Here is a 26,773-nt window from a genome sequence, read left to right as displayed (position 1 = left end):
AGAAGGTTTGGATCCACATTGCTGAAGATCCATCTTTGACCAAAATGATTCCAAAAGTTTAGTTCATTCCAGTTCTCTTCTCTAGTCACCTCAGAGAAGGAACACAAAGTTAAATGTGTTGCCTAAAGAAAACGTAACGAAGAAAAATGAAGGATGAATAAAACTGATCTGATGTCCCTCACTATCCCTCCCTCTCCAAAAAAAAAAGTCATATAATACAATCCAAACCCAAAGTGATCTTTGGCTTATCCACTCTGTCTGAATATCCCTGCCTGCAACCTTGTCCTTCTTTCACAGTAAAGACAGTGCTGTTAATTTCTAGAAAAAGTTAGCAATGAAAGGAAGGATAACATTCAAAATAGTTTAGTGGTCAAAATAATAATCATTAAATGAGAATGCTATTGACAAAGAACAATTATAGCAAAAATCTTAAAGTCAGTCAATAGTCACTTTTAAAGGAAAGCCTATCATGCATTCACTCAACAACTGTTTTCTGGGAGCTTACTGTTCTACACTCTAGGCATCAGCCATGAACAAAGTCCCTCCCCTATGAAGCTTATATCTTAGTGAGTGAGACAGAGAAACAAACACATGACATGTCAAGTGATAGTATGTGTGATGAACAAAGATAAAAAGGAATTACAGGATAAGGAGTAATTGAATGAGAAGGTTATTTTAGGTGGCCTGTTAGGAAAGGCCACTCTAGAAAGGTGACATTTCAACAAGACCTGAAAAAACCACATGGTTAGCATGAAAACCACATGGAAGGAAGAGTGTTTCATGCAAAGGCCTTGAATAGAAGTGTTTTTGGGCCCCTTAAAATTTTTTATAATAAATCTATTATTGAATCATCAAATATCAGTTTTGAAAGATATCCCCTTCAGTGTTATGATGATGCCGTTAGTACAACAGTGATTGTGCTGAAAGCAAAATAAATTCTCTTTTCTAATACAAAAAAAAAATCCCTCTGCCATGAACTGAAAACATGAGTTGTTCTCTTCAAAGTTTAATAGACTAAATATAGCTATCTTTGCAATAAATGTGTAAATGTTTATAAAAATCACCATGAAAGACAATATTCAAAAGAGCTTCCCACCACATCAGACAGGTAATTTAATTAATGTATTTATTAATGTGGTGAGAAGTCAAACCATAATTTTTTCTCTACAGTACACACAACTAAATTTGAAAGTGTCATATCTGTGAATTTCTTTAAAGCCACCTTCTTTGTTCACACTAAAGTTCTTAGTTTCTTAGTATTCTCTTGATGTCTATTTAGAATGTTAAAGCTGTACGTCTTAAACTATCAATTATACACATACAGAGTATTACTTAAGAACAACAAAGAAATGTTTTAATGGCAATATACAAACTATAGAAAATGAAAGAATTCATCAATGATGGTGTTCTTTGTGGGAAGAGGAACAAATTTATAACTAAAAGCATACTCATAGTAAAGCTCTGTGGTAGGATTTTACAAATTTGATTTCTTTGCATATGGCTAAAATGTGTTCCTTCCTGCTTCAATGTAGCACCACACATAAAGTGAACCTTCTAAAAAGGTAGGTGCATTTTACTTCAGAGCTCTGGAACACAAATTCTAGCATGCTAATCTAACGAGGAAAAGAAAATCAAAATGCACACACAAGACACAGATACAGGTATACTTGCTTTAAAGAAGCCCTAAAATAGAATACTAAAGATTTATAAAACAAATCTTTTGGGGGCAATTAATTGCTTTAAAATGTTTTATCTTCAAAAAGTATCTACCACAAAGTCCTTTAAATAGCAAGCTCCTAAAAGCTATATTTTAAGTGATCGATTTCACAAAACTTTTATTTGCACACTGTAATTAACTGTCTTGCCAAAGATCCACCTACAGGAATAATTTATAGATACTGTGTATGTACAGTTCAATCTGGATGCAAACGGGAATTTGTATTACACTGGGTATGAAAAGTGGCCTCTCTCTGCCCTAAAAAACAAATCTTCCAATTCTTCGTTCTTTAGTTTAAAAGCAATCTGTCAGCAAACAATGTCACCATTACCCAAAAGTTCAAATTTAGGGTAATATAATTCTTAATTCGTTACACAAATTTTGGGCAAAGACTCATGTCCTTACCTGATCACTGCTTCACCTCCCACCCACACTTTTACCCTACCAGATGTAAGGGAATCGCCCACTTACTCATCAAGCAACCACTACCTATGGTTAATCTAACCTTATTTCTAAACATGTACCAATTTACCATTCAGTGAAACTAGAAATTGAGAAACAAGGCTATGCAATTTTAAAAAGGAAAAGGTTAGAAAGGTCAGAAAAGGTCAGAAAAATCTGGGCACATTTATACTCAGAAAATTTAGGAGAAAAACTGAAATCCTCCAGTTCACTTCATTACATTAACACCATCTAATAGAGCCATACACAAGCACAAAACCACCACCACAATAACAGAAGCTCTGTACACTGTGTACATATTTCCCTGTGTGAAATAATCTGAACTCAGATGTTTGTACTTTAAATCCTCTGGTCTAAGAAATGTGGGTTAATTATGGGTTGGGGTTTATTTTAAGTCCATTTAAGTATGATCCAACTGAAATGGAAGAAACAACAAAGGTATATCTCAGAAATTCCCTTAAGCTCTTATCCTAAATTAATCACCATTTGGATAAAACAAATTCATACAATACTCAGGAATAAACTGATGCACAATATTTTTTAAAGTACTCACACAATCAATGTAATTTTTAAAATATAAATTCAAAATATTAAATTCTACATAACTGAAAAATATTTAACATTTCATTTTACCTGTATAATCCATAATGAAGCAGTAAGCAGGAAACTGAGTATTTTCCAAGTACAACTCTATCAGCCAGAAAATGAAACAGCTCCCTGGACTGACGAACCGTTCTGGGGAAGCCTCCTGCCATGTGACATTAAGCACACCCACACTTCTGCTTATCTCTCTCAAGCGGCAACGGCTGGGCTCTGCCCTCCTTTGCCTGGTCTTTTAAAGTCTTCCTTAGAAATGTCTCTCAGAAAATAACTGTTATTTACTCCCATTTCACTCCTGTATTAATTATTAGGTTAAAACTAAATTTTGGTTTTAGGTTAAAACTCTATTTGAGAAAAAATAAATTATTTTATTCCTGTAAGTGAAAAGGACACAAGATATTCATATTTCTTCCTAGTACTCAATGAAGCCTAGTACTCAACATGAAGCCGCATAACCTGAAAGGAATCAGCGTCCCAATGTTTGTCACAATTTTGTCATTACATCCATTCATTTGATAGTACATATGCACATTTTATCCATTTGTCCATTTGAAATACATTTGACTAATTGGAAAACAAACCTAATAAAGGCGATGCAAGAACAATCCTTTATAGCATATCTAAGACCTCCAACTCATTTATCCAAGTCCTAAAATAGACATCAGCTGGAAAGGACATATGGTCATTATTGAGACACTCTATCTGATGTAATCTTTAATGTCACATTGCCACATATCCTGAGCCATCTTTTCCTCCATTGCCAATTGTTTCAATCTTGAGTATATCCTAGCTGACACTTTAAATAAAATTTAACAATGGCTACTTCATCTTGATACAATTCTTTACCTTGCCAAAAGACAAAACATAAATTTTTACATTTTTTAATCTTTTTTTTTTTTTTTTTTTTGAGACGGAGTCTTGCTCTGTCGCCCAGGCTGGAGTGCAGTGGCGCAATCTCGGCTCACTGCAAGCTCCGCCTCCCGGGTTCACGCCATTCTCCTGCCTCAGCCTCCCGAGTAGCTGGGACTACAGGCGCCCGTTACCACGCCCGGCTAGTTTTTTGTAGTTTTTAGTAGAGACGGGGTTTCACCGTGTTAGCCAGGATGGTCTCGATCTCCTGACCTCGTGATCCGCCCGTCTTGGCCTCCCAAAGTGCTGGGATTACAGGCTTGAGCCACCGCGCCCGGCCTCTTTTTTTTTTTTTAAGCAATCTGAATGGTTGGACAATTTCCAATTTAGAGTTATATCAAATACCAACCCCCTCCCCCCACCACCACCAAATTGCAACCACTTTGAAGAAGATGAGGTACCAATTGTTTAGAATGGTTTTGCTGGAGTTGCGGGGTGTTTGGTTTTGCTTTTGTTACTTTCCTTTCCACTGAACAGGTTTCTCCATAAGAAATTATAAAGTTGACAATGCTATAAAATGTGATTTTGAATTTTCAGTACAATATCAAAAGTCTGTAACACAAATTCTACAATTTCTAGGATTACTATTATCAATTAACAGATCTCTCCAATAATTGTATTTACTTATTTACTCATTTTTATTTATTTTTGAGATGGAGTCTCAACTCTGTTGCCCAGGCTGGAGTGCGGTGGCGCAATCTCGGCTCACTGCAACCTCCACCTCCCGGGTTCAAGTAATTCTACCTCAGCCTCGTGAATAGAGTAGCTGTGACTACAGGTGTGCACCACCACGCCCAGCTAATTTTTGTATTTTTAGTAGAGACGGGGTTTCGCCACATTGGCTAGGCTGATCTGGAACTCCTAACCTGCCATCCGCGCCTCAGTCTCTCAAAGTGTTGGGATTACAGGCATGAGTCACCTCGCCCAGCCATCTCCAGTAATTTTATAAAATAAATAAGCAAGTACCATTTCACTCAGTCGTCTAATCAGTGCTTCCTTACCATAAGCAGAGCCTATTATGCCACCAATCTGCTACAGTCAGAAGCTGTTAATTCTCATCAACCTCACCTGTCACTGTTGCTAAGTGAGCCTATCTCATTTCTTGGGCCTTAATTCTCTTTATCTTAACCCAGGGTACAGACTGGGAAGCTTTCCACAAGTTGTAACAATTTGATAGAATTTCATCCTGGTAATTAAGATGTACAAATGGTTAGAATATTAATGTAATGATTGTTTTAAAATAGTAAACTCAAAATGCCTGATAATAACTACCTACATTTACACAAAACTTACAAGTGTGTGGAAACACTGATTGCCATTATCGAGTATCACATGAAATAACACTTTATTATTTTCACAATTTAGTAGTTAGCATGGATTTTTAAAGTACTTATCTAATTATTTGAGTAACACTATTTTAAGACATTTTATTTTTATGCTGTATATTTTATAATTCTTAAGAGATAGACATTTCAAGGAAATGAATTTTATTAACAGAATGAGAACATAATGAAATATCTAAATTAGAAAGTATAAGACCCATGGACAGATGAGTAGATGAATATAAAACCTACAACCTACTTATAGTTAAGTGATTTGCCATACCTCAGAAATCCAGCAGAGGGGTTAAGAGCCAGGTTTAACAGACAGAAAAGCCAAGTTTAGTCAGAGAAGATTTAACTCCCATCTTAGCAGCTTATTAGATAGATTATCTTAATTAAGTAGGTTTTTAAACCTCTCTGAGCCTTGGTTTACTTATAAATTGACAAAAGGCCTAGATCAATGCTTGGAATGTATTAACAGCTAATACGTAAATAGCACTTTGTGTGTACCAGGCATTGTTCTAATTCATGTATTAACCTATTTAACCCTTAAAATGACCCTGGGAGGTATTATCCCCATTTTATAGATGAAGAACTGAGGCATGGAGAATAACTAACTTATCTAAGATCAGAGCCAGGATTCAACTAGAGTAGCCTCTAGCTCAGAATCCTTGTGCTTAACCAGTATACAATACTGCCTGTGTAGAGTAGGTTATCATATGGAAGCCAAAAAAAAAAAAAAAAATCACTTCAAAATACTAGGTTGATTCTTTCCAACAAAACCAAATCTACAGTGGGCCAAACATTTCAGTTTCGAATTCATAAAAATTCTTTTTATATTCTATGTTCAATTCCAACATATGAAAAAATTAAACAGAGAATCAGAATGAAAGGGATAATGTTTAGTCATTGTGATAGCTTAAAATGAGAGTGGCATTTGCCAGTAAAGCAGAAATAAGTACTCAAGTGCAGAAAGCTGCAACCATAAAAGGACCTGTCCTACCCAAGGCACACTCAGTAACCACTAAATCCCACTCTACTTTTCGGTTCTCCAAATGTCACAGTAGATACTATTTGCCTGGACTATAAACACTGACTGTAACTTCAAAGCTCAACAGGAGAGCCTTCAACTAGATCCCTCCACCTACCTCTTGAAGAATTTTCTCGATCTCCATCTCACTCTCAGCAAGTAAGACTTGCTGATACGCCTAGATGCCCCCTTCCCAAACAATCAGATCATAGTCCTCTCCAAAACGTGTAACATTCACCTAAGTCAGAAGTTCTTGTTGGGTCACCTGTTCTAGGGATCGCTATCCTAACCACAACTTCCTGAGACAGCAGTGGGTTGTACTTACTACACTCTGCACCTCTGAATCGCATCCCAGAGTCCTACTACAATCTAACCCTTCATGATCCAGGTTGGAGAAAGAATCATTACTGAATCAAGAGACCTGAAATCTAGCCAACACTGCCACTCATTACCTCTCTGATCTAAGATAAATTCTAGAACCCATGTATGTATCTGTTCCTTCACTGGTAAAATGAGGAGGTTGAACTGGAAAATCCCTAAGATCTAGTCCAACTTTAATAATCTTGGACTCTAAACCAATCACAGCCAGATGAGAAAACTCAAGTAACTCCTGTTGATACCTACTCCTTTTCTAGCCCCCACCATCCCCTCTTCTATCCTGCCAGGGCCTTGGGAATAGCCCCTCCTCAAAGGAGCCAGGATGTGTTGTCCTGACCCAGTGTGTTTATGCTGGATGCTGATGTTCTGGGGAGCCTCCTCCTGTTTACAGAGACACTGTTCCTTTCTAGACAGACCCCCAGTAACTCAGCCTGGTGATAAGTAGACAAATACACACACACACACACACACTTAAACTGTTGGAGGACCTGCCTACTAGAGGGTTCATGGTTCATGGCCTGGTGAGTCACACCTCTTAGGACAATGTGGCCTGGGAGCCAGCAATAAAGCCTCTGAAGGAGACCCTTTTTCCAGGACTTGATTGAGACAGCTGGACACAGAGTGTGAAGTTTTCCATAGATGGAATCTCATCTATGAGACACAGCTCTCCTCTCTTTCTCTTTCACGGCTTTCCTCCCTGGACTAGTGCCTGCCACGTGAGTCCACAGTCCTCTAACCTCCTCAGAGGAGGAGAATGAGCATGGCTCCCACTTCACTTTTCCCTCTTAAATCAGAAAATCACAACTTTATCATAATATCTTACATCACATTTCCAACTTATATAATAACTGACTTTGTTATTACACATGTTTTAAAACACCAGGGTTGGATTATAAATGTTCACTCTACTTTTCTGCATTTCAGAAATGAAAATAGGGGGTTTTCCCTCTAGTCTCAATTCTCACCAACATGTGAGAGCTAAGTCAAAATGCCTTAAGGTTATGTCACATCCCAACTTCCCCTTATTACTAAGTCAGAACAAACATTATCTAAGATATCTCACCTTGCTGCTCTCCCAGGCTTCTTACCACCCACTCCAGCCTGCATCTGCATCAGCATTTCCTTTTCATGTTTTGTCATCCTGACTGGCTTTGCTTACTGAGCACCAAGTCTACCTCATGGCCTATCCCAAAATGTGAGAAGATTCCATTGAGAAAAGGATTCTCTGGATGCAGAAGATTCCTAGAGAGTATGCCCAGCTCCTCCCATTACTGGGCTCTACTCCCAACACCTCAAAACTTAAGTAAGTTAAGACAGATGAGCATCTAGCACTAACCAGATAAAAGAACTACCCTGTGAAATGAGGAGGGAATCCAGCTGCTCAACTCAATATCATGACCCAGACCAGTGCTCCAGATTCTCCATGGCACTAACCAAACTAGTTACTAGCTGAACCAAGGCAATGGTTCTGAGAAATCGTCAACTACTTTCACAGATAACAATCATCCGCATTGGGCACAAAAGCATAATTATGACCAAAGACATGAGTAAAACATAATAAAAGATCTGCTTAACCAAACTCCAAACCTTCAGGTAAGGGCTCTTTCTGGATACACAACACCTGTTTGCTGTTATGCTTTAACAGGATAGTGGCAATGGTGGCAGGATCCCCGGTTCTCAGTGGCTGCAAAGCACAGATCTCTTACATGGTTGTAGGGTCACTCCCTTCTTACAGGGGCCTCAAGTGAACTAAAATCAAGTAATCATAGCTGGAAAAAGGAGGTAAATAAGTTTTATAAGAGGTGTTGTTTGGTCTCCTAATCACTGATGTTTTAATTCTACCAGAAGATGACAATAAAAAAGGACATTGGGTTTACGTGTTTAAGGTTAACCAATAAAAAAAAACATAGCAATTAATCTTGATGTATAATTAGGAGTCATGAGAAATATTACTAAAGTTACTAAAATGCCTGATAAAAATAAGAAAGATTAAGATTTTCTTCCTACAAATACGAATCCAACAATAAATATGCTTATTCATTTTACATCCTGACAGTGATGGTTATTTTATATACATTTGAATCAAAGCTTTAGTGTAATGATCAGAATCAAACTATAGATTTGTACAACAAACAGGGAGGTACCCAAGTCAGACATATCCCTCTGTAGCAAAGCTTCTTTAGGCAAACCACAGACCTTCCTGTGTGGTTTTGGTCTGTTCACATGATTGGCAAAAGGAACCACTGGAAAATAAGCAAAGAAAGTCATAAAAAAATAGTCATGAATGGACTAGTGTGGGTTGTCCCAGAGGCAAAAACAAACAAAAAAAAAACAGTGGAGAAATTCTTTAAGGAATTTCTTAGCTGTAGCATACAGCTGCAGTTCTAGGTAAGCAAAGAAGATCACAGATTTCCATGGTACTCCAAAACAAATCATTCTCAATGTTTTCTAGCAGGAGTTGGCAAATTCTTTTTATAAAGGGCCAAATAGTAAACAGTTTAGATTTTGTGGGACCATCTGGTCTCTGTCAAAACTACTCTACTGTTTTAGTGCAAAAATAGCCATAAACAATACATAAACAAATTAGTGTAGCTATATTCCAATAAAACTTTATTTATAAACTTTGAAATTAAATTTCTTCTAATGTTCACATATCATGACATATTCTTTTGAAAATTTTTCAGCGATTTAAAAATGCTTAAAAAAAAAATGTTAGCTTTTAAGTCTCACAGAAACACGCAGCCCATGGGCTACAGTTTGCCAGCCCTGTTCAACAATATTTACTGCGGTTGATTTGACCTTTCTCTGCAAGAGCTCTATTCTTCAATTAGGTCTCTGCCATTGACAAGACTCAAGAAGATAATGGAATTCATCAACAACTGCCTGACTGCATCAGGGTCAGAAATTCAAAAAAAGTTTCATCCCAATTCCTTTCATTTCTGATGATACTAAGAACAATACCTCACTCCCTATCACATTAGAACTGGTGATAAACGTTCAATTTCTGAGAAATCATCTACTTTCCCAGATAAGGAAAACCATATACCTCCAATTCACATACATCTCTAGTCCTTGAAGATTATATAAAAATGGAAATCATGGGCTAAGATTTCCAAGTCTCTTCAATTATATTATAAGCCAGGAAAACTTTCTATAATATACACTCATAGTGTTGAACACAAGTAATAACTAGTTCATATGAGAAAATCTGACCCTGTTCACCAACAATTGCTGAAAGGGAATTCTTGAGAAACAAGAAACAGACTGCAATCCTAACTGCACAGTTAATTAATTTGGTTAGACATTTCACAACAGTATCACTTCATTTATGAAATGAAGAAGTTAAAATCATTTCTGTGATTTTTTTCTAGCTTTAAAATACAACAATTCTGTAATGAGCTATGCTGATCATGATACCTACCTCATTAAGGGTTTTGGCATATTTCTATTAAAGTGCACATGGATGACATTTTTTTTGTCATTGGCCTTCAGGTAAGAAGCAGATAATTTCCACTCTGCTCTTTTGTCTCTGGTTTTTTGAAAGGCTATTGAAAATATATTTATAATCAAGACAACTGCTACATTCTTACAATTTTGACACAGATTCTTACAGTTTTGACACAGATATAGGTGATTCTAAGAGAAAATGTAGTGAAGTGTATTACTTAGAAAATGTTTCTAGAGACAGACATTTGTGCCTGTGCAACCACAGACTTCAAATTCACAGAGATAGAAAGTAGAATGGTGACTGCCAGAGGCAGAAGGAAGAAGAAAATAGGGAGTTGTTTAATGGGTACAGAACTTCAGTTTCGTAAAATGAAAAGAATTCTGAAGATTGGTTGCATGTCAATGTGAGCATGAGCTCCTAAGAAGACAGTCAGCCTGTCCTGTGAAGCTTTGAAGCCAGGCATTGACTTCTCTCCAGCTATGAAAGGCCTAGACGGCATCTTCCTCCAATATTACACTGTTTCATCTACCCTGAAAATCTGTTGTTGAGTGTAGCCACCTTCATCAAGTATCTCAGCTAGACCTTCTTGATAATTTGCTGCAGCTTCTACATTAACACTTGTACTTTACCTTGTACTTTTATGGTATGCAGATAGCGTCTTTTATTAAACCAAATAAACCAACCTCTGCTAGCTTCAAAGTGTTCCTCTGCAGCTTCCTCACCTCTCTCAGTCTTCACAGAACTGAAGAAATTAAAGAGAGTTAGGTCCTTGCTCTAAATTAGGCTTCGGCTTCAGGGAATGTTATGGCTGGTTTGACTTTCTATCAGACCACTCTAACTTTCTCCATATAAGCAATAAAGCTGTTTCATTCTGTTATCATTTGTGTGTTCATTGGAGTAGCACTTTACATTTCCTTCAAGAATTTTTCCCTCGCATTCATATCTTGGCTAACTGGCACAAGAGGCCTAGCTTCTGGCTTATGTCAGCTTTCAACATGCCTTCATCATTAAGCTTAATCATTTCTAGCTTTTGATTTAAAGTGAGAGGCATATGACTCTTCCTTTCACTTGAACACTTACAAGTCATTGTAGGGTTATTAATTGGCCTAATTTCAATATTGTGTCTCAGGGAATAGGAAGGCCGAAAGAGAGGGAGAGAAACCAGAGAAGGGTAGGTCAATGGAGCAGCCAGAACACACACACTTATCAATTAAGTTCTCCGTCTTATATGGATGTGGTTTGTGGCACCCCAAAATAACTACAATGGTAACATCAAAGATCACTGATCACAGCTCACCATAACAGATATAATAATAAAAAGGTTTGAAATATTGCAAGAATTACCAAAATGTGAGTTAGAGACATGAAGTGAACATGTGCCATTGGAAAAATGGCACGACAGACACTCAATGCAGGGTTGCCACAAACCTTCAATTTATAAGTGCAGTATCTGCAAGGCAGAATAAAGCAAAGTGCATCAAAACAAGGTGTGCCTCTATATGGCTAGGGTCAGAATAACTGGCTAAAATAATTATAAAAGTTTGGTAAGAATTAGGTATATTTCTGTTCTTACATTTGTTGAAAAATATTAACTTTAAATGGCAATTAGGCAAAGCTTATACAAATTTTAATTCTGAATAAAAAGACATAAAAATATAAAGAAAGAATAAACATTGTGCTGTTAAATCTAATGCCTAGCAATGCTTGTTGAGTTAACAATTGAACTAGCTTGAGTAGAAAGCAACTCCTAAAGTCTAAGAAAGGGTACAAACCATTCAGAATAGGTAGTCATGTTACACTGCGACTGACTGGTGATAGCATTCTGAAAACACAAGGATGGTAAGAAGGAAAGAGTGAACTGTTGAAACTTTAAAGATGGAAGTAAGAGGATGACAGATTCATAACAACTGCTCTCTTTTGAAAGCTTTACTATTTCCAATAAGATATGGACACTGTTCTTTCAAAAGGTACATTGACTCTACTATAAATCAACCATGAAAAAGGTTATCAGGTGAAAAAAGTAATGGAATTAAAGCAAAATCCACTTTGGAGTCTTCTTTAGGCAACTCTCTGCCTCAGTTTTCACAGACATGAGCTATGAGTTGCTATGAGGTTCATGTGAGATACTGGTGAAAGCACCCTGTCAATGGTAAAGTGTCAGGAGCTAGCATTATTTATTACTATTAATTTAATTACTATTGTTGACTCTTAAATAAAATGTCTCTGAAACATTTCTTTTTATGATCTACGTATTTATTTATGTCTAACAAACAAAATGCATTAGCTTTTTGAATGTTAAAATGCCTAATTAAAGATAAAAAATAAATACCTCCTATAACTTGGCCACTCTTTTATATGGTACTCTAGCTTCTGAATTCAATTTAGACTTTTTCCCAGGACATTCTTTTAAGCAGAAACATGCCCTGCATACTTTTCATGAGCAGAATTTATTTTTAAGCTGATGTCTGGGAATTCAGCATACTACATCTTCAAACAGTGCTCCATAGTAGTCATTGTTTCCACAGTCCATCAGCACTTGAGCAGGAAGTGTGACAGGCGAAGAAGAAATTGAATCTCTTGGGGTCTATTAGTAACATCCTTCAGCATTTCATTAAAACCTGACGCACATAACTATTTGTAAAAATTGGAAATATTTTTACATTAGTAACAACCAATACAAAGGCAGAGAGGAAAACGGGACATTTGTGGCTTACCATCACAGGAGATGGCTGTAAGTGAAGTAGACTGCAACTGGGGCTAGCCTTAGGAACAACAGCCTTTAGATTTTCCTGCTCTGTACAATGTTAATATTAGATTTTAAACTTACATAATGTGACTTGTTAACATCAAAAATTTGTTCTCATAAGTCACAAGAAGTGATAAACAAAATGAAGAAAAAATTTTAAGTTTTTGTCAGTATTATAAAATATTGACAAATACATTCCAATTCTGTAAAATTAGATTTGACGGACCTGTCTTGGCATTTCATTGGGAATGTAAAAGATTCTAGGAATGTGTATATGTTTCTTTAAAAAAAAAAAAAAGTAGTGCATTGAGAACAGGTGATATCATAAGGAACAAAATGCAGAGGCCAGTGGACTTCTAGGCATTATGCAGTAGCAATATATTTAAACATAGCCATATTTTTAAAATAGCTAAGAAAACGAAAACATAAAACATGCTAAGTTCCCACACTACCTTAAGTACTCCTAATTTCACTTGAATCAAATCTTCTTCATACAAACACAGATTCAAGCATCATAAATGTTTTGTTCTATCCAAAATATTCCATGGAAGATAAGTTACCTTTGTCTTCATTTCTGTAACCTATATTTTTAGAAATTAGGTACTCTAATTAAAATTATTCTAAAGCATTTATCTCTAAAGTATTAGAAGAGAAAAATGAGAGTTCATGGTCATTTTATTTTTATTTTTATTTTATTTATTTATTTATTTTGAGACAGGGTGTTGCTCTGTCATCCAGGCTGGAGTGCAGTGGCATGATCTAGGCTCACTGCAACCTCTGCCTCCCGGGTTCAAGCAATTCTCCTGTCTCAGCCTCCCGAGTAGCTGGGTCTACAGGAGTCTGCCACCACACCTGACTAATTTTTGTATTTTTAGTAGAGACGGGATTTCGCCATGTTAACCAGGCTGGTCTCGAACTCCTGACCACAGATGATCCACCCGCCTCACTTCTTTTCAACATATACAGCATATTTCTGAATTGTTAAGAGATTAAACAAGCTGAACATTTCATGGTTTCTCTCCAGAGACTTGCCCATGATGAAATGGTACAATTCTGAGCCAAGTGGACAACACAAAAGCAAGGTCAAAGAACTCTGTAGCTATCAACTTGCATCTCTGATTATCAATGTTCAAGAAATCATTTTCAGAACATGGGGTTTCTTCTCCATAATTTAACAATTTTACTGTTATATATCCAAAAGACAATCATTTTCCATCTGGATCAAGCCAACATATTTTTCTGTCAAAAATATGTTATCCATACTAATTGGCATTCATCCATATCAATGTAAAAAAAACTTTCCAAAAAAGAAGAAACTTAAATAGGATTTTTAATGGGACACCATAAAATTTATTCTTTTCAATTTAAAAGGTAGACAATAGACAATGGCAGTCTCATTCTCATTTTGAGAAATTCTGAACTCGGAGTTGTAGAGACAATGAAAAACGAAGGAGAGAACTCAGAACAGACTGTAGTCACCCTGCAAAGACACCCTCCATGTGACATGAATCAAATCAGCAACAATTGCAGCCTACAGACAACTCATTCAGAAGTTGTCCTTTGAACAACTCAAAACCCCTTCCTATGAAACATTTTCTTAAAAGCCCTTCAGCACACCATAGGGAAAAGATATACACATTCGTCAGCTATGGTGGCTCACACTCTAATGCCAGCACTTTGGGAGGCTGAGGCAGGAGGATCACTTGAGCCCAGGAGGTCAAGACCAGCCTGGGCAATATGGCGAAAGCCCCATCTCTCCCAAAGATATACAAAAATTAGCCAGGCATGGCCAGGAGTGGTGGCTCACGCTTGTAATCCCAGCACTTTGGGAGGCCAAGGGAGGTGGATCATCTGAGGTCAGGGGTTCAAGACCAGTCTGTTCAACATGGTGAAACCCCATCTTTACTAAAAATACAAAAATTAGCCAGGTGTGGTGGTGCCCACCTGTAGTCCCAGCTACTCAGGAGGCTGAGACAGGAGAATTGCTTGAACCCAGGAGGCAGATGTTGCAGTGTGCAAAGATCGTGCCACTGCACTCCAGCCTGGGTGACAAAGTGAGACTATGTCTCAAAAAAAAAAAAAAAAAAAAGCCAGTTGTGGTGGCACACACTTAATAGTCTTAGCTACTTGGGAGGCTGAGGTGGAAAGATCACTTGGGCCCGGGTGGGGCTCATGACACTGCACTCTAGCCTAGGCGACAGAGTAAAACCTTGTCTTAAAAAAAAAATACACACATTCTAAAAAACTAATTCAGGCCCGGCGCGGTGGCTCATGCCTGTAATCTCAGCACTATGGGAGACTGAGGCGGATGGATCACCTGAGGTTAGGAGTTGGAGACCATCCTGGCCAACATGGTGAAACCCTGTCTCTACTAAAAATACAAAAACTTAGCCGGGTATGGTGGTGGGCGCCTGTAATCCCAGCTACTCAGTAGGCTGAAGCAGGAGAATTGCTTGAATCTGGGAGGCAGAGTTTGCAGTAAGCAGAGATTGGCCCTTGCACTCCATCCTGGACAACAGGAATGAAAGTTCATCTCAAAAAAAGAAAAAAAAAATCAGTAGATGCATTTAATTTTATGTTGTTTTAATCATATAAAATCATAAGCAGATTTTATTATTAATTTGCATAATTTCTTCAATGGTTCATAGTGAAGAGATTCTGCCTTTAACACACATACACACACAAACACATATACACACACACACCCTCAACTGCAATGCTTAGGAGGTTACCAGAGATTCTGTATACCTGATCAATTTGAAACAGATTGCGTTGAAAATATATCATGCTATTAACTGGAGGTAATTAATGAAGCTTGTAAACACAGCAAATGCTGTGTAAAAACAATAATATTGTATTAGAACCTTGAAATTAGAAAATAATAGGTCTTAGTTCACCTCCAGCTAAAATTACTTAGACAATCTTTAGTGTTTAAGAGTGTATATTCAAAAGGCTGGGTATGGTGTTGCGTTCTCATAGTCCCCACCACTCAAGAGGCTGAGGTAGCAGGATCATTTAAGCCTAGGAGATCAAGACCAACCTGGACAGTACAGAGAGACCTGTCTCTAAAAAATATATTAAATAAATAAATAAAGCATTTTATTTTATTTATTTTTTTTTTGAGATGGAGTCTCCCTCTGTCACCCAGGCTGGAATGTAGTGGTGTGACCTCAGCTCACTGCAACCTCCGCCTCCCAGGTTCAAGCAATTCTCCTGCCTCAGCCTCTCGAGTAATTGGGATTACAGGCCCGCATCACCATACCCAGCTAAATTTTTTTGTATTTTTAGTAGAGACGGGGTTTCACCATGTTAGCCAGTATAGTCTTGATCCCCTGACCTCGTGATCCGTCTGCCTCGGACTCCCAAAGTGCTGGGATTACAGGTGTGAGCCACCACGCCTGGCCAATAAAACATTTTAATAAGAAAGTACGTTCATAAAACGTAATGTCTTGTCCATGTACTTTCCCATGTAGTTTTATTATATTTTGTCTTTAGACAAAATAGACATCAGATTATATTTGTTGAACAACATAAGGATCTTGCCATTATTATGGTACTGGAGGAAAGAATAAGAAAACTCAGCCACTTTTTTTTTTTAAATATAGCTCCTGTACTGATATTAATGCAATTATCAATCTATCACCCATAATTACAAAAAAAGGGATAAGAACACTAAACTGTATCAAAAATGTTCTCTGGTTATAATGACAATTACATAAGATATACCTTCTTCCAAGGTTGGCCGAGGAATAACCTCAAAGGTTTGTAGGCTCTGTTGACAGCCTGCAGTGATTGCTTCTGAAAGTATCACTGCCTGATCCTGCAATTTTATCACCTTACTAACTACTAGTCCTTTCTGCAACTCACACAGACATAAACTCCCGGTTTCCAGCTCATTTATCAAGTGAAAAGGTTCCTTCCCATGAAAATGGACACCTGAGCTCCAGGGACTGTAACAGAAAACAGCAGGAAAACCACTCAACTGTACTTAGTATCGGTAGTTTTCTTTTCTATGTTCTTTCAGGCAAAAGGTAGACTTTAAATTTGGAAATATATTATACAAATACATACATTCTTCTACATAATACTACAAGTAGTTTAATTTGTCTTTTAAAGTGGAGACAGGCGAATACTACTTAGGTGAGGTTTCAGTTGACGATGATTAGACCTCCTGCTTTCTTCCCTTCATTTGCAACACAGCAGTTTTTAAATCATCCACATGGATTTTTGTGCATATGAGATAAGGTGCCAGTTTCACTGTTGCTGCTCAAAACAAATGTCAATAGCTTCTTCAGTGTTATCCAACAGCAACATTAAAATGTTCTACTAATTGGGCTGAAAAGGCATCTTAGATTCACAATGCCATAGACTACAATATAGAAAAACATCCAGAAGCTGCAGAGAATGTCTACCAGATGTCTGGGTTTTTCAGAGAAGCAATAATTCTTTGAGTTCTGGAATTTTTAAATTTTAACATAACTCTTACCATCAAAAAGATCCAATAATGCTTCTCAATGAGGGTGCTATTGGTATTTTGGGCAGGATAATATTACAGTCAATATCCCCAGGTATTATGGCCAGTAGCACTAACAAGTCATTGTGACAACGCAAAGCCCACACCCACATTTCCACATGGCAGTACCGCCTCCCAACCTTCAAATGTATTTCCCTGCGATCTTAAGTCACACAAAGCTCCAAAAAGCTTCTCCTAATAACGCAATTACTTTTATAGACTACAGAAGTAACTGGATATGCAAATAAACATGATGTAGGATATAGGCCTAACCTCTAAAAAGGATCTCGAACAAGCTGCTTCAAAGTCTCAAAAATCACTTTGCTTTTTGGTCACTTGTTTCTCCCCTTGTAAAGGTATTAAAGTTATCTCAAAGCCTGTGCTATTCAATATGGTAGCCACTAGCTATAAAGGGCTATTTAAATTTAAATTAATTAAAATTAAAAATTCACTTCCTCAGTCACACTAGCCACATGAGCTCAACAGACACTGTATTACAGGACATTTCCATTATTGTAGAAAGTTCTACTGGACAACGCTGCTCTAAAAGCTTCCTAAGCATATGACCTGCCACCACCTCATTGCCATCTTGAGGGTAGTTTGCAGCAAAGATAGAATTCTTCAGTGGCAGTAACAGAAAGTACTTACACAGTTCACAGTTCATGTCCAGACTCTTTTTGACATTTGGCTTTGAAAGAAAATTCTAGGCACAAGCGAAATTAAAAACAGAAATGTCAATCTTAGAACAAGTTATTTAGTATCTACAGGATGGATCAGTTCTCTTACAGTATCTTCTAAACAAAGTGTCCTAAAAGATAATGTTGATAAGTGAAATGATACTAAGAACATGCCTATCCTTTCTTTCTCTTCTAGATATCACCTTCTAAAATGTTCTGCATGGCCTTTGGGGGCCACAGAGGTATGATGTCTATTTGCTCCTCCCAAATTCAGAGCTGTTCCATTTTCTCTTCTGTTACTGGACACTTTTCCTCATAGGGTTTGTTGTTTGCACACTTACTAAACCTTGGAATTGTGCCCAAGAAGGGGCCTTGAAGGCTGAACTCCAAGTATCTAAGATGCTTAGAATGTAAGTTCCTGAAAAAGTATTTAATAAAGCTGTAAAAGTATTTCTCTACCTCTCTACGATTTGAAACTCTAAGATGATGGCAGTAATTCTAATTCTGTTATAATTCCTTGTATACCAGAGTTCTCCAATTTCGTGTACCTGAGCTTATTAGGAGGCCTACTATTGAAAAAAAGAAAGAAGGGAGGATATTTCAATCTCAAGCAATTTGGAAGGCAGTATAGCACAAGCATGTCTGAGTTCCATCCACTTTCCACCATAAGTTGACATGCTCTAAGACCTTAGGCCAGTTGCATGGTAAGCCAAGATTCTCAACTGAAAAATGAACTGATAAAAGATTATCAGGCAAAATGCCTAGCACATAGTAGGGACACAAAGTATTTTGCTAATGTTACTTTTGCCCTTGCTGTTCCTTTTGCCTGAAACATTCTTCCCCTGATAGTTCAGAGAGATAGCTTGTTCTCATTCTTTAGGTCTCAGTTACCTCCTTAGAGAGGCCTTTCCTGACCACTTACGTTCAATATATGCCCGTTATTCTCTATCACAGCTCCCTGTTTAGTTTCTTCCCACTATTTACTCATGATGTATAAGGAATTTACATATTCACTTAGTTCTCCGTTATCAGTTTTTCTCACCAGAACATAAGTTCCATGAGGACAATATGTCCTGGAAGAAAAGCAAAGTCTCTGGCACATAGTAAATGCTCAATAAATAGTTGGCATATAAATGAATGACTCAGTTTCTGGATTAAACAAAGTTAACTGTTTCCTTACTACAGGACTCCTCATTCTTTTCCAAGCAAATCTGCCTTATGACCCTTCTAGAGGGTCATAGGGTGTGGAATATTTCTCCTACCAGCTATCAAATCCTTTTCCTATAGAAGATCTTCATGTCTCCAGAACTAATATTTTATGGACACAAATTTGAAAAACACCAGCTATAAATGTCAATTCAGTTGTATACTAGAAAGTGTAAATAGTATGTAAATGTCATCTAGGCACTTTTATCACCTTCTTTGGCAAAAGGGAGTTATTCATTTGCACCATGAGAAAACACTAAAATATTTAAATCAAACCAGGTAACTTTCTGGTCTCTGCAGATTAATAAAGAAGAATGCACCTATTCAGAAAATGACAACTAATGGACTGGAGGAGGGAACATAACAGATTTCTATACTGCCTGGTTAAGAAGAGACTGTAGCCACCTAAGCAAGCCCGGTATGATGAAGCAGCACTAAGAAGTTCATATCATGTATCAGTAGCTCAGCTTCTACAAGAATTGGCAGAGGTATTAGCTCAATTTCCTAGACAGTGTTTCCCAGAGTGCATTCCCACACATTTGGATATGACAAGTATTAAACATAAAGAACTGGGAATTGGCCGGGCATGGTGACTCACGCCTGTAATCCCAGCACTTTGGGAGGCCAAGGCGGGTGGATCACAAGGTCAGGAGATCGAGACCATCCTGGCTAACACAGTGAAACTCCATCTCTACTAAAAATACAAAAAAATGAGCCAGGCATTGTGGCATGTGCCTGCAGTCCCAGCTACTCGGGAGGCTGAGGCAGGAGAATCACTTGAACCCGGGAGGTGGAGATTGCAGTGAGCCGAGACTGCGCCACTGAACTCCAGGCTGGGCAACAGAGCAAGGCTTCGTCTCAAAAGAAAAAACAAAACTGGGAATCTGCAGAGTTAACACCAGAAACCAAAAAGTGGAAGACACATCAGTATGTTATGGAGGTAACAAGGGGTAGGAACTCTAGTCTAATCCTATAAAGTCACTAGGAAATCCAAGATGGCCATATAGCAGAGATCAAAAGTTGCAGCCCACAGGTCATATCTAGCTCAAACGTGTGTCTTTTCAGCCCAAACACAATTTTTAAAATTTTAATTAGTTGTTAACATTTGTAAATTGGGAAACTTCACATAAAAATTGACATTTTCAACTTTCCTTGAAAAGTTAGAAGATATGACCCATATTCCCTCACAGAAACAACTGACTGGAACAAATAACTCACACCTACTGTAGGCATCTGAGTTTACAACTCCTGGACATACTCAAAGTTATGATCCATATCAGGAGCTGAATAGCAGGAAAAAGGAAGGGGAAAGCACAAACTAAGAAACCAGACATTACAGTCTGCAGCACCATCCAACCCATTCTCTAAAACAGCTTCCTTGTTACTCAGGACTGCTTCCCATGGGCTCCCAATAAGTGCTAGCCCTGGCCATTTATGGCTTGTACGTTACCTCCAGCCCATCATATCACCTCACCAGGAAGGGTTTATTCCCCTCACTTGGCATTTCACACTGGTGGTGAGTGTAATAATAATGCCTTTCATTGGTGGCAGTTTGTTTTAAAAAGCTTTCAGGTAAACTTAGATATGTATATATGTACATTACCACAAAACCACCCTAGGATGGGGATGGTTACTATTCCTCATTTGTCAAAGGGCAAAGGCACAGAGATTATTTTGTCTCTTACGAATAACAGCAAAGACAAGTCTAATATCCAGATCTCTTGGGTTGGTGATTCTTTCCTCTCTTCCAACTATTTATTAGATTTGGTTACGTGTATTACTTAGGTCATAGCAGAAAGCAGATACCATACTCCGAAGATTTTGAGGAGAATTTAATAAAGATGTAGAAAGGGCACAGGCTTTGGTGGAGGAGCACAGCCAGATAAGTCACTCTCCTTAAGTCCCCCAATCTCCTACTAGGCTTCCTCCAATGGGCTAAACCCAACCAGAAAACAGAGGTATGCAAGACATCTGACTGCAAAAGTCCATCCTGATTACCTCCCAGGATAGAAGGAGATGGTAAAAAAGAGTGAAAAGTAAGTATGAAAGAGCGAACAGAACAGGACTGGTACATCATGTAATCTCTAGTCATTTATCTTAAATTACACATATTCCCAGCATCAATTTCCCGACAGAAAAAACCACTGTTAGCACTTCATGTTCCACAACTAAATACTTACTTCTCTTTTTTATTATGGTCTCTAAGAGAGAATGCCTCCAATGTCAAAGTATCCCTCTAATGGTTAATGAATTCATTTTTAATAGTCTTGAGTATAAAAATATCACTAAAGATTTTCTTTTAATCTAAAAACATTTTGTCCATTGGTTTATCCTTGCTTGGAGGTAAATATACCCTCCCAGATACATCTAGTAGATTCTATCATAAAAATCAGGCATTCTTTCACCAAAGAGTTATAGTTGTTTCCTTTAGTCAATGATTCTGTTATTTATTGTGCATTAAAATGTTAAACATTATATATTTTGGCAAATAATTAATTATGCCTTTAAGTTTCCTTGATACTTTTGGAAAGATGTCTTTGAATCTGAGAGAGTGAAGTGTTTTTTTATTTATTAATCAACCCCAAATCATACTCCAGTCTATTTGCTTCAAAAGAAAATTTTAGAATCTTGAAGACATTATACTAAGTGAAATAAGTTAGTCATGAAAGGATAAATATTACATGATTCCTCTTAAATTAGGCTCCTAGTGCAGTCAAATTCATAGAGACAGAAAGTAGAATGATGATGACCAAGGGTTAGCAGGAAGGTGGAATGAGGAGTTGGTGTTTAATGGGTACAGAGTTTCATTAGGTGAAGGTGAAAAAGGTCTAGAGATGAACAGTGGTGACAACTGCATAACAATGTGAATGTACTTAATGCCACAGAACTGTATGCTTTTAAAATAGTCAAAATGGTAAATGTCACTATATATATTTTAGCATAATTTAAAAAAGAAAATTAAGAAATTAGGCATCTACCTCTCATCTACTTTACACTAAGGCAAAAAATTATTTTAGTATTTCTGCTACCTGCTTTTCTATCTGAAAATACCTTATACAATACAATCAAAGTACACTACTGATTCCTTAGCCACATTTCTATCTTCAATGTATTTAGAACCCCTCTTATTGCTGGTTTTGAAGTTTCTACATGGTGAGTCTCAATTTCAACCCTGATCCTTCTAAATAAACTCTATTTCCCCTAGCTCTGGTATCTACTCTGAGAATAAAAGCTGATGTGATCCCTCAGAAATGGTCTTTAGATTATTATGCTACTGGCCCATGCCAAACACTAAAGTTTCCAAGATGATTAAGTCAAGATTTCTGTTCTCAAGGAGAACAGAGAATGCAAATATGGCTTGATATGGTTTGGCTCTGTGTCCCCACCCAAATCTCATCTTGAACTGTACTCCCATAATTCCCATGTGTTGTGGGAGGGAGCCGGTGGGAGGTAAATTGAATCATGGGGGCCATTTTCTCCATACTGTTCTCATGGTAGTGAACAAGTCTCATGATATACGATGGTTCTATCAGGGGTTTCCATTTTTGCATCTTCCTCATTTTCTCTTTCCGCTGCCATGTAAGAAGTGCCTTTTGCTTCCCACCATGATTCTGAGGCCTCCCCAGCCATGCGGCATTGTAAGTCTAATTAAACCTCTTTTTCTTCCCAGCCTCAGGTTATGTCTTTATCAGCAGTGTGAAAACAAACTAACTCAGTAAATTGTTACCAGTAGAGTGGAGTGTTGCTGAAAAGATATGTGAAATTGTGGAAGCAACTTCAGAACTGGATAACAGGCAGAGGCTGAAACAGTTTGGAAGTTCAGAAGAAGATAGGAAAATGTGGGAAAGTTTGGAACTTCCTAGAGACTTGTTGAACGGCTTTGCCCAAAATGCTGAGAGCAACATGGACAATAAAGTCCAGACTGAGGTCATCTCAGATGGAAATGAGGAACTTGGGAACTGCAGCAAAGGCTACTTTTATTATGTTTTACCAAAGAGACTGGTGGCACTTTGCCCCTGCCTGAGAGATCTGTGGAACTTTGAACTTGAGGGAGATGATTTAGGGTATCTAGCAAAAGAAATTTCTAAGCAGCAAAGCATTCAAGGGTGACTTGGGTGCTGTTAAAAGCATTCAGTTTTAAAAGGGAAGCAGAGCATAAAACTTCAGAAAATTTGCAACCTGACAATGCAATAGAAAATCCCATTTTCTGAGGAGAAATTCAAGCCAACTGCAGACATTTGCAAAAGTAACAAGGAGCCAAATGTTAATCTCCAAGACAATGGGGAAAATGTCTCCGGGACATGTGAGAGACCTTTGCGGCAGCCTCTCTCATCACAGACTTGGAGTTCTGGGAGGAAAAAATGGTTTCATGGGCAGGGTCCCGTGCTGTGTGAGGTCTAGGGACTTGGTGCCCTGCATCCCAGCTGTTCCAGCCGTGGCTGAAAGGGGCCAACAAAAACCTCAGGCCATGACTTCAGAGGATGCCAGCCCAAGCCTTGGAAGCTTTCACGTGGTGTTGAGCCTGCAGGTGCACAGAAGTCAAGAACTGGGGTTTGGGAAACTCCACCTAGATTTCAGCAGATGTATGGAGATGCCTGGATGCCCAGGCAGAAGTTCACTGCAGGTGCAGGGCTCTCATGGAGAACTTCTGCTAGGGCAGTGCAGAAGGGAAATGTAGAGTCAGAGCCCTAACATAGAGTCCCTACTGGTGCACTGCCTAGTGGAGCTGTGAAAAGAGGGCCACTGTTCTCCAGACCCCAGAATAGTAGATCCACCTACAGCTTGCATCATGCGCCTGGAAAAGCCACAGACACTCAACGCCAGCCCATGAAAGCAGCAGGAGAGAGGCAGTACCCTGCAAAGAAAGCCATGGAGGCAGAGCTGCCCAAGGCCATGGGAAATACCCTCTTGCATCAGCGTGACCTGGATGTGAGACCTGGAGTCAAAGGAGATCATTTTGGAGCTTTAAAATTTGACTGCCTCGCTAGATTTCAGACTTGCCTGGGCCCTGTAACCCCTTTGTTTTGGCCAATTTCTCCCACTGGAATGGCTGTACTTACCCAATACCTGTACTAGGAAGAACTAGCTTGCTTTTGACTTTACACGCTCATAGGCAGAAGGGACTTACCTTGTCTCAGGTGTGACTTTGGACTGTGGACTTTTGAGTTAATGCTGAAATGAGTTAAGACTTTGGGGGACTGTTGGGAAGGCATGATTGGTTTTGAAATGTGAGGACATGAAATTTGGAAGGGCCAGGGGTGAAATGATATGGTTTGGCTCTGTGTCCCCACCCAAATCTCATCTTGAACTGTACTCCCATAATTCCTATGTGTTGTGGGAGGGAGCCAGTGGGTGGTAATTTGAATCATGGGGGCCGTTTCCCCCATACTATTCTCATGGTAGTGAACAAGTCTCATGAGATACAATGGTTCTATCAGGGGTTTCCATTTTTGCATCTTCCTCATTTTCTCTTGCTGCCACCATGTAAGAAGTGCCTTTTGCCTCCCCCCATGATTCTGAGGCCTCCCCTGCCATGAGGAACTATAAGTCCAATTAAACCTCTTTTTCTTCCAAGTCTTGGGTATATCTTTATCAGCAGCATGAAAACGGAGTAGTACATGGCTGGATAACATTTCCACCTCCCCAAATTCAAGCAGAGAGCCGTGCTTAATGCCTCAAAGGAGGCGTATGTCAGCGTGGATAAAGTAGTAGCCTAGGAACCTTTCAGGCTTTTTCAAAACAAAATACTAACTATTCATAATAGGTCCAACTGGCAACCAACCAAATATACACAAAAAGTATAATAGAGAAATAAAATGTGAACATACAATGAAGAACTATGCAAACCAATGCAACAAGAACCAACAAACCTTTGAGGAGGTGTTTAGGTCAGGGTTAGTGATAGGAAGGGGCATATGGAAGGCCTCTCAGTACTGGTAATGTTCTGTTTCTTGATATGGGACACAGTAATCAAATGTATGTGTCACTTAATGAAAATTCATCAAGTTTTAAACTTAGAATATCTGCTCTTTTCTGAATGAATGTTACATTAATTTTAAAGTCTACTTCTTAAATTTTCCATTCTCATTTTGGGGAGAGAAAGACATTAGTAAAGTATATACTGTGTCAGTGATGGTAAGCGCAACTAAAATAATAATAATAATAATAATAAAGCAAGAAAAGGGAACAGTCAGTGCCAGGGTATATAGATGAGTATGGAAGGGGATTTACAATTTTAAAGGGTCATGGAAGGCTGAACTTAGAAGATGACATTTAATTAGAAACCTGAAAAGAGTGTGGGTATGCAGCTTTCTAAAGGAAAGTACACAGAATAGATAGTTCAACCTATGCTTGTGTACTGCAATTTGTATCACAAACTGAAAGTAATCCACCTATCTTCTACCTTTTTTTTTTCCAGTGGAATTATAACAACCTAGACCATTATAACATTTTTTAAAATGGTGTTTCCCCTCTGTGCATACAACAGAACAAAACAAAACAACACTAACCCCTTAGAGGAAGGGGACTGATTCCTAGGCACAAGCAGAGCCAGTCTGCTGAGAAAAGTAAAAAGAATGAGTTTACCCAGAATAGAAAGAAAATGGTCCGAACAGGATAAAGAGGAAAGCTGAAAGAGAAATTACTCATTTTTACTCATTCACTTACTCACTCACTCTACAAAGAAATCAAAGGTTCATCACCGGCTGGACGTGGTGGCTCACGCCTGTAATCCCAGCACTTTGGGAGGCCGAGGCGGGTAGATCGTGAGGTCAGGAAATCAAGACCATCCTGGGTAACATGGTGAAACCCCTACAAAAAATTAGCCGGGTGTGGTGGCAGATGCCTGTAGTCCCAGTTACTCGAGAGGCTGAGGCAGGAGAATCACTTGAACCCGGGAAGCGGAGGTTGCAGTGAACCGAGATCCTGCCACTGCACTCCAGCCTGAGCAACAGAGCGAGACTCCATCTCAAAAACAAACAAACAACAACAACAAAAATGCTTAATCACCAATCTATGCCACATAACACATACACACAAACACACACACATATGGTTTTCTGTCAATCAAGGATCACCAGACAAAAGGAAAAAAAAAATTTTTTTTTTGGAGAGAGAGTATCACTCTGTCACCTAGGCTAGAGTGCACTGGCACAGTCAAACTTCACTGTAACCTTGAACTTCTGGGTTCAAATGATCCTCCCACCTCAGCCTCCTGAGCAGCTAGGACTACAGGTACATGTCACCATGCCCAGCTAATTTAAAAAAAAAAAAAATTTTTTTTAGAGATGGGAGTCTCACTATGTTGCCCAGGCTGGTCTCAAACTCCTGGCCTCAAGCGATCCTCCCACCTCAGCCTCCCAAAGTGCTGAGATTACAGCCTCATTTGAGGAAAATTTCTAACAAAATACTGACAAAAACAACCAACAAAACACTTTAAAAAAAAAAAAAAAAAGCTCAGCGAGATAAGATGTTACATCCTTGGAATAAGAACAGATGCTGTTTAAAAGAGAACGGGTAACAGAATTGCACACTACAATGGATGAATTTCTTGGTATATAAATGATACCTCAACAAAGATTGAGAGGCTATTACCTAAATCTCCAGGATGCAGCCTAGTGAAAATGCTGAGCTCCACAGCTATGCAGGGTCCCAGAGCTGTACTGTCCAAAAGGATAGCCACGAGCTACATGTGGATACTGAGCACTTGAAATGTGGCCAATGCAAAGGAAGATGTGCTAGAAATGGAAAGTACATATTGGATTTC

At 38.4% G+C, this 26,773-nt stretch overlaps 1 protein-coding gene across 15 annotated transcripts in view; it reads right to left on the bottom strand.

The window, feature by feature from the left end:
* Positions 1 to 26,773, bottom strand: part of ST7 (suppression of tumorigenicity 7) — a 284,115-nt gene that overhangs the window by 221,419 nt on the left and 35,923 nt on the right. For 4 of the 15 annotated variants that reach the window (XM_015134747.3, XM_077994978.1, XM_015134744.3 and 1 more), the window contains exon 1: positions 2,813 to 2,934. In XM_015134747.3, coding sequence (XP_014990233.1) covers positions 2,813 to 2,825 — 13 coding nt within the window. In that variant the 5' untranslated portion in view covers positions 2,826 to 2,934. 15 annotated transcript variants of the gene reach the window in all.

The sequence above is a fragment of the Macaca mulatta genome, chromosome 3, assembly GCF_049350105.2.
Source record: "Macaca mulatta isolate MMU2019108-1 chromosome 3, T2T-MMU8v2.0, whole genome shotgun sequence".
NCBI classification, from domain to species: Eukaryota; Metazoa; Chordata; class Mammalia; order Primates; family Cercopithecidae; genus Macaca; species Macaca mulatta.
Note: the sequence above shows the minus strand (reverse complement) of the source record. Positions and strands in the feature narration are given on the sequence as shown.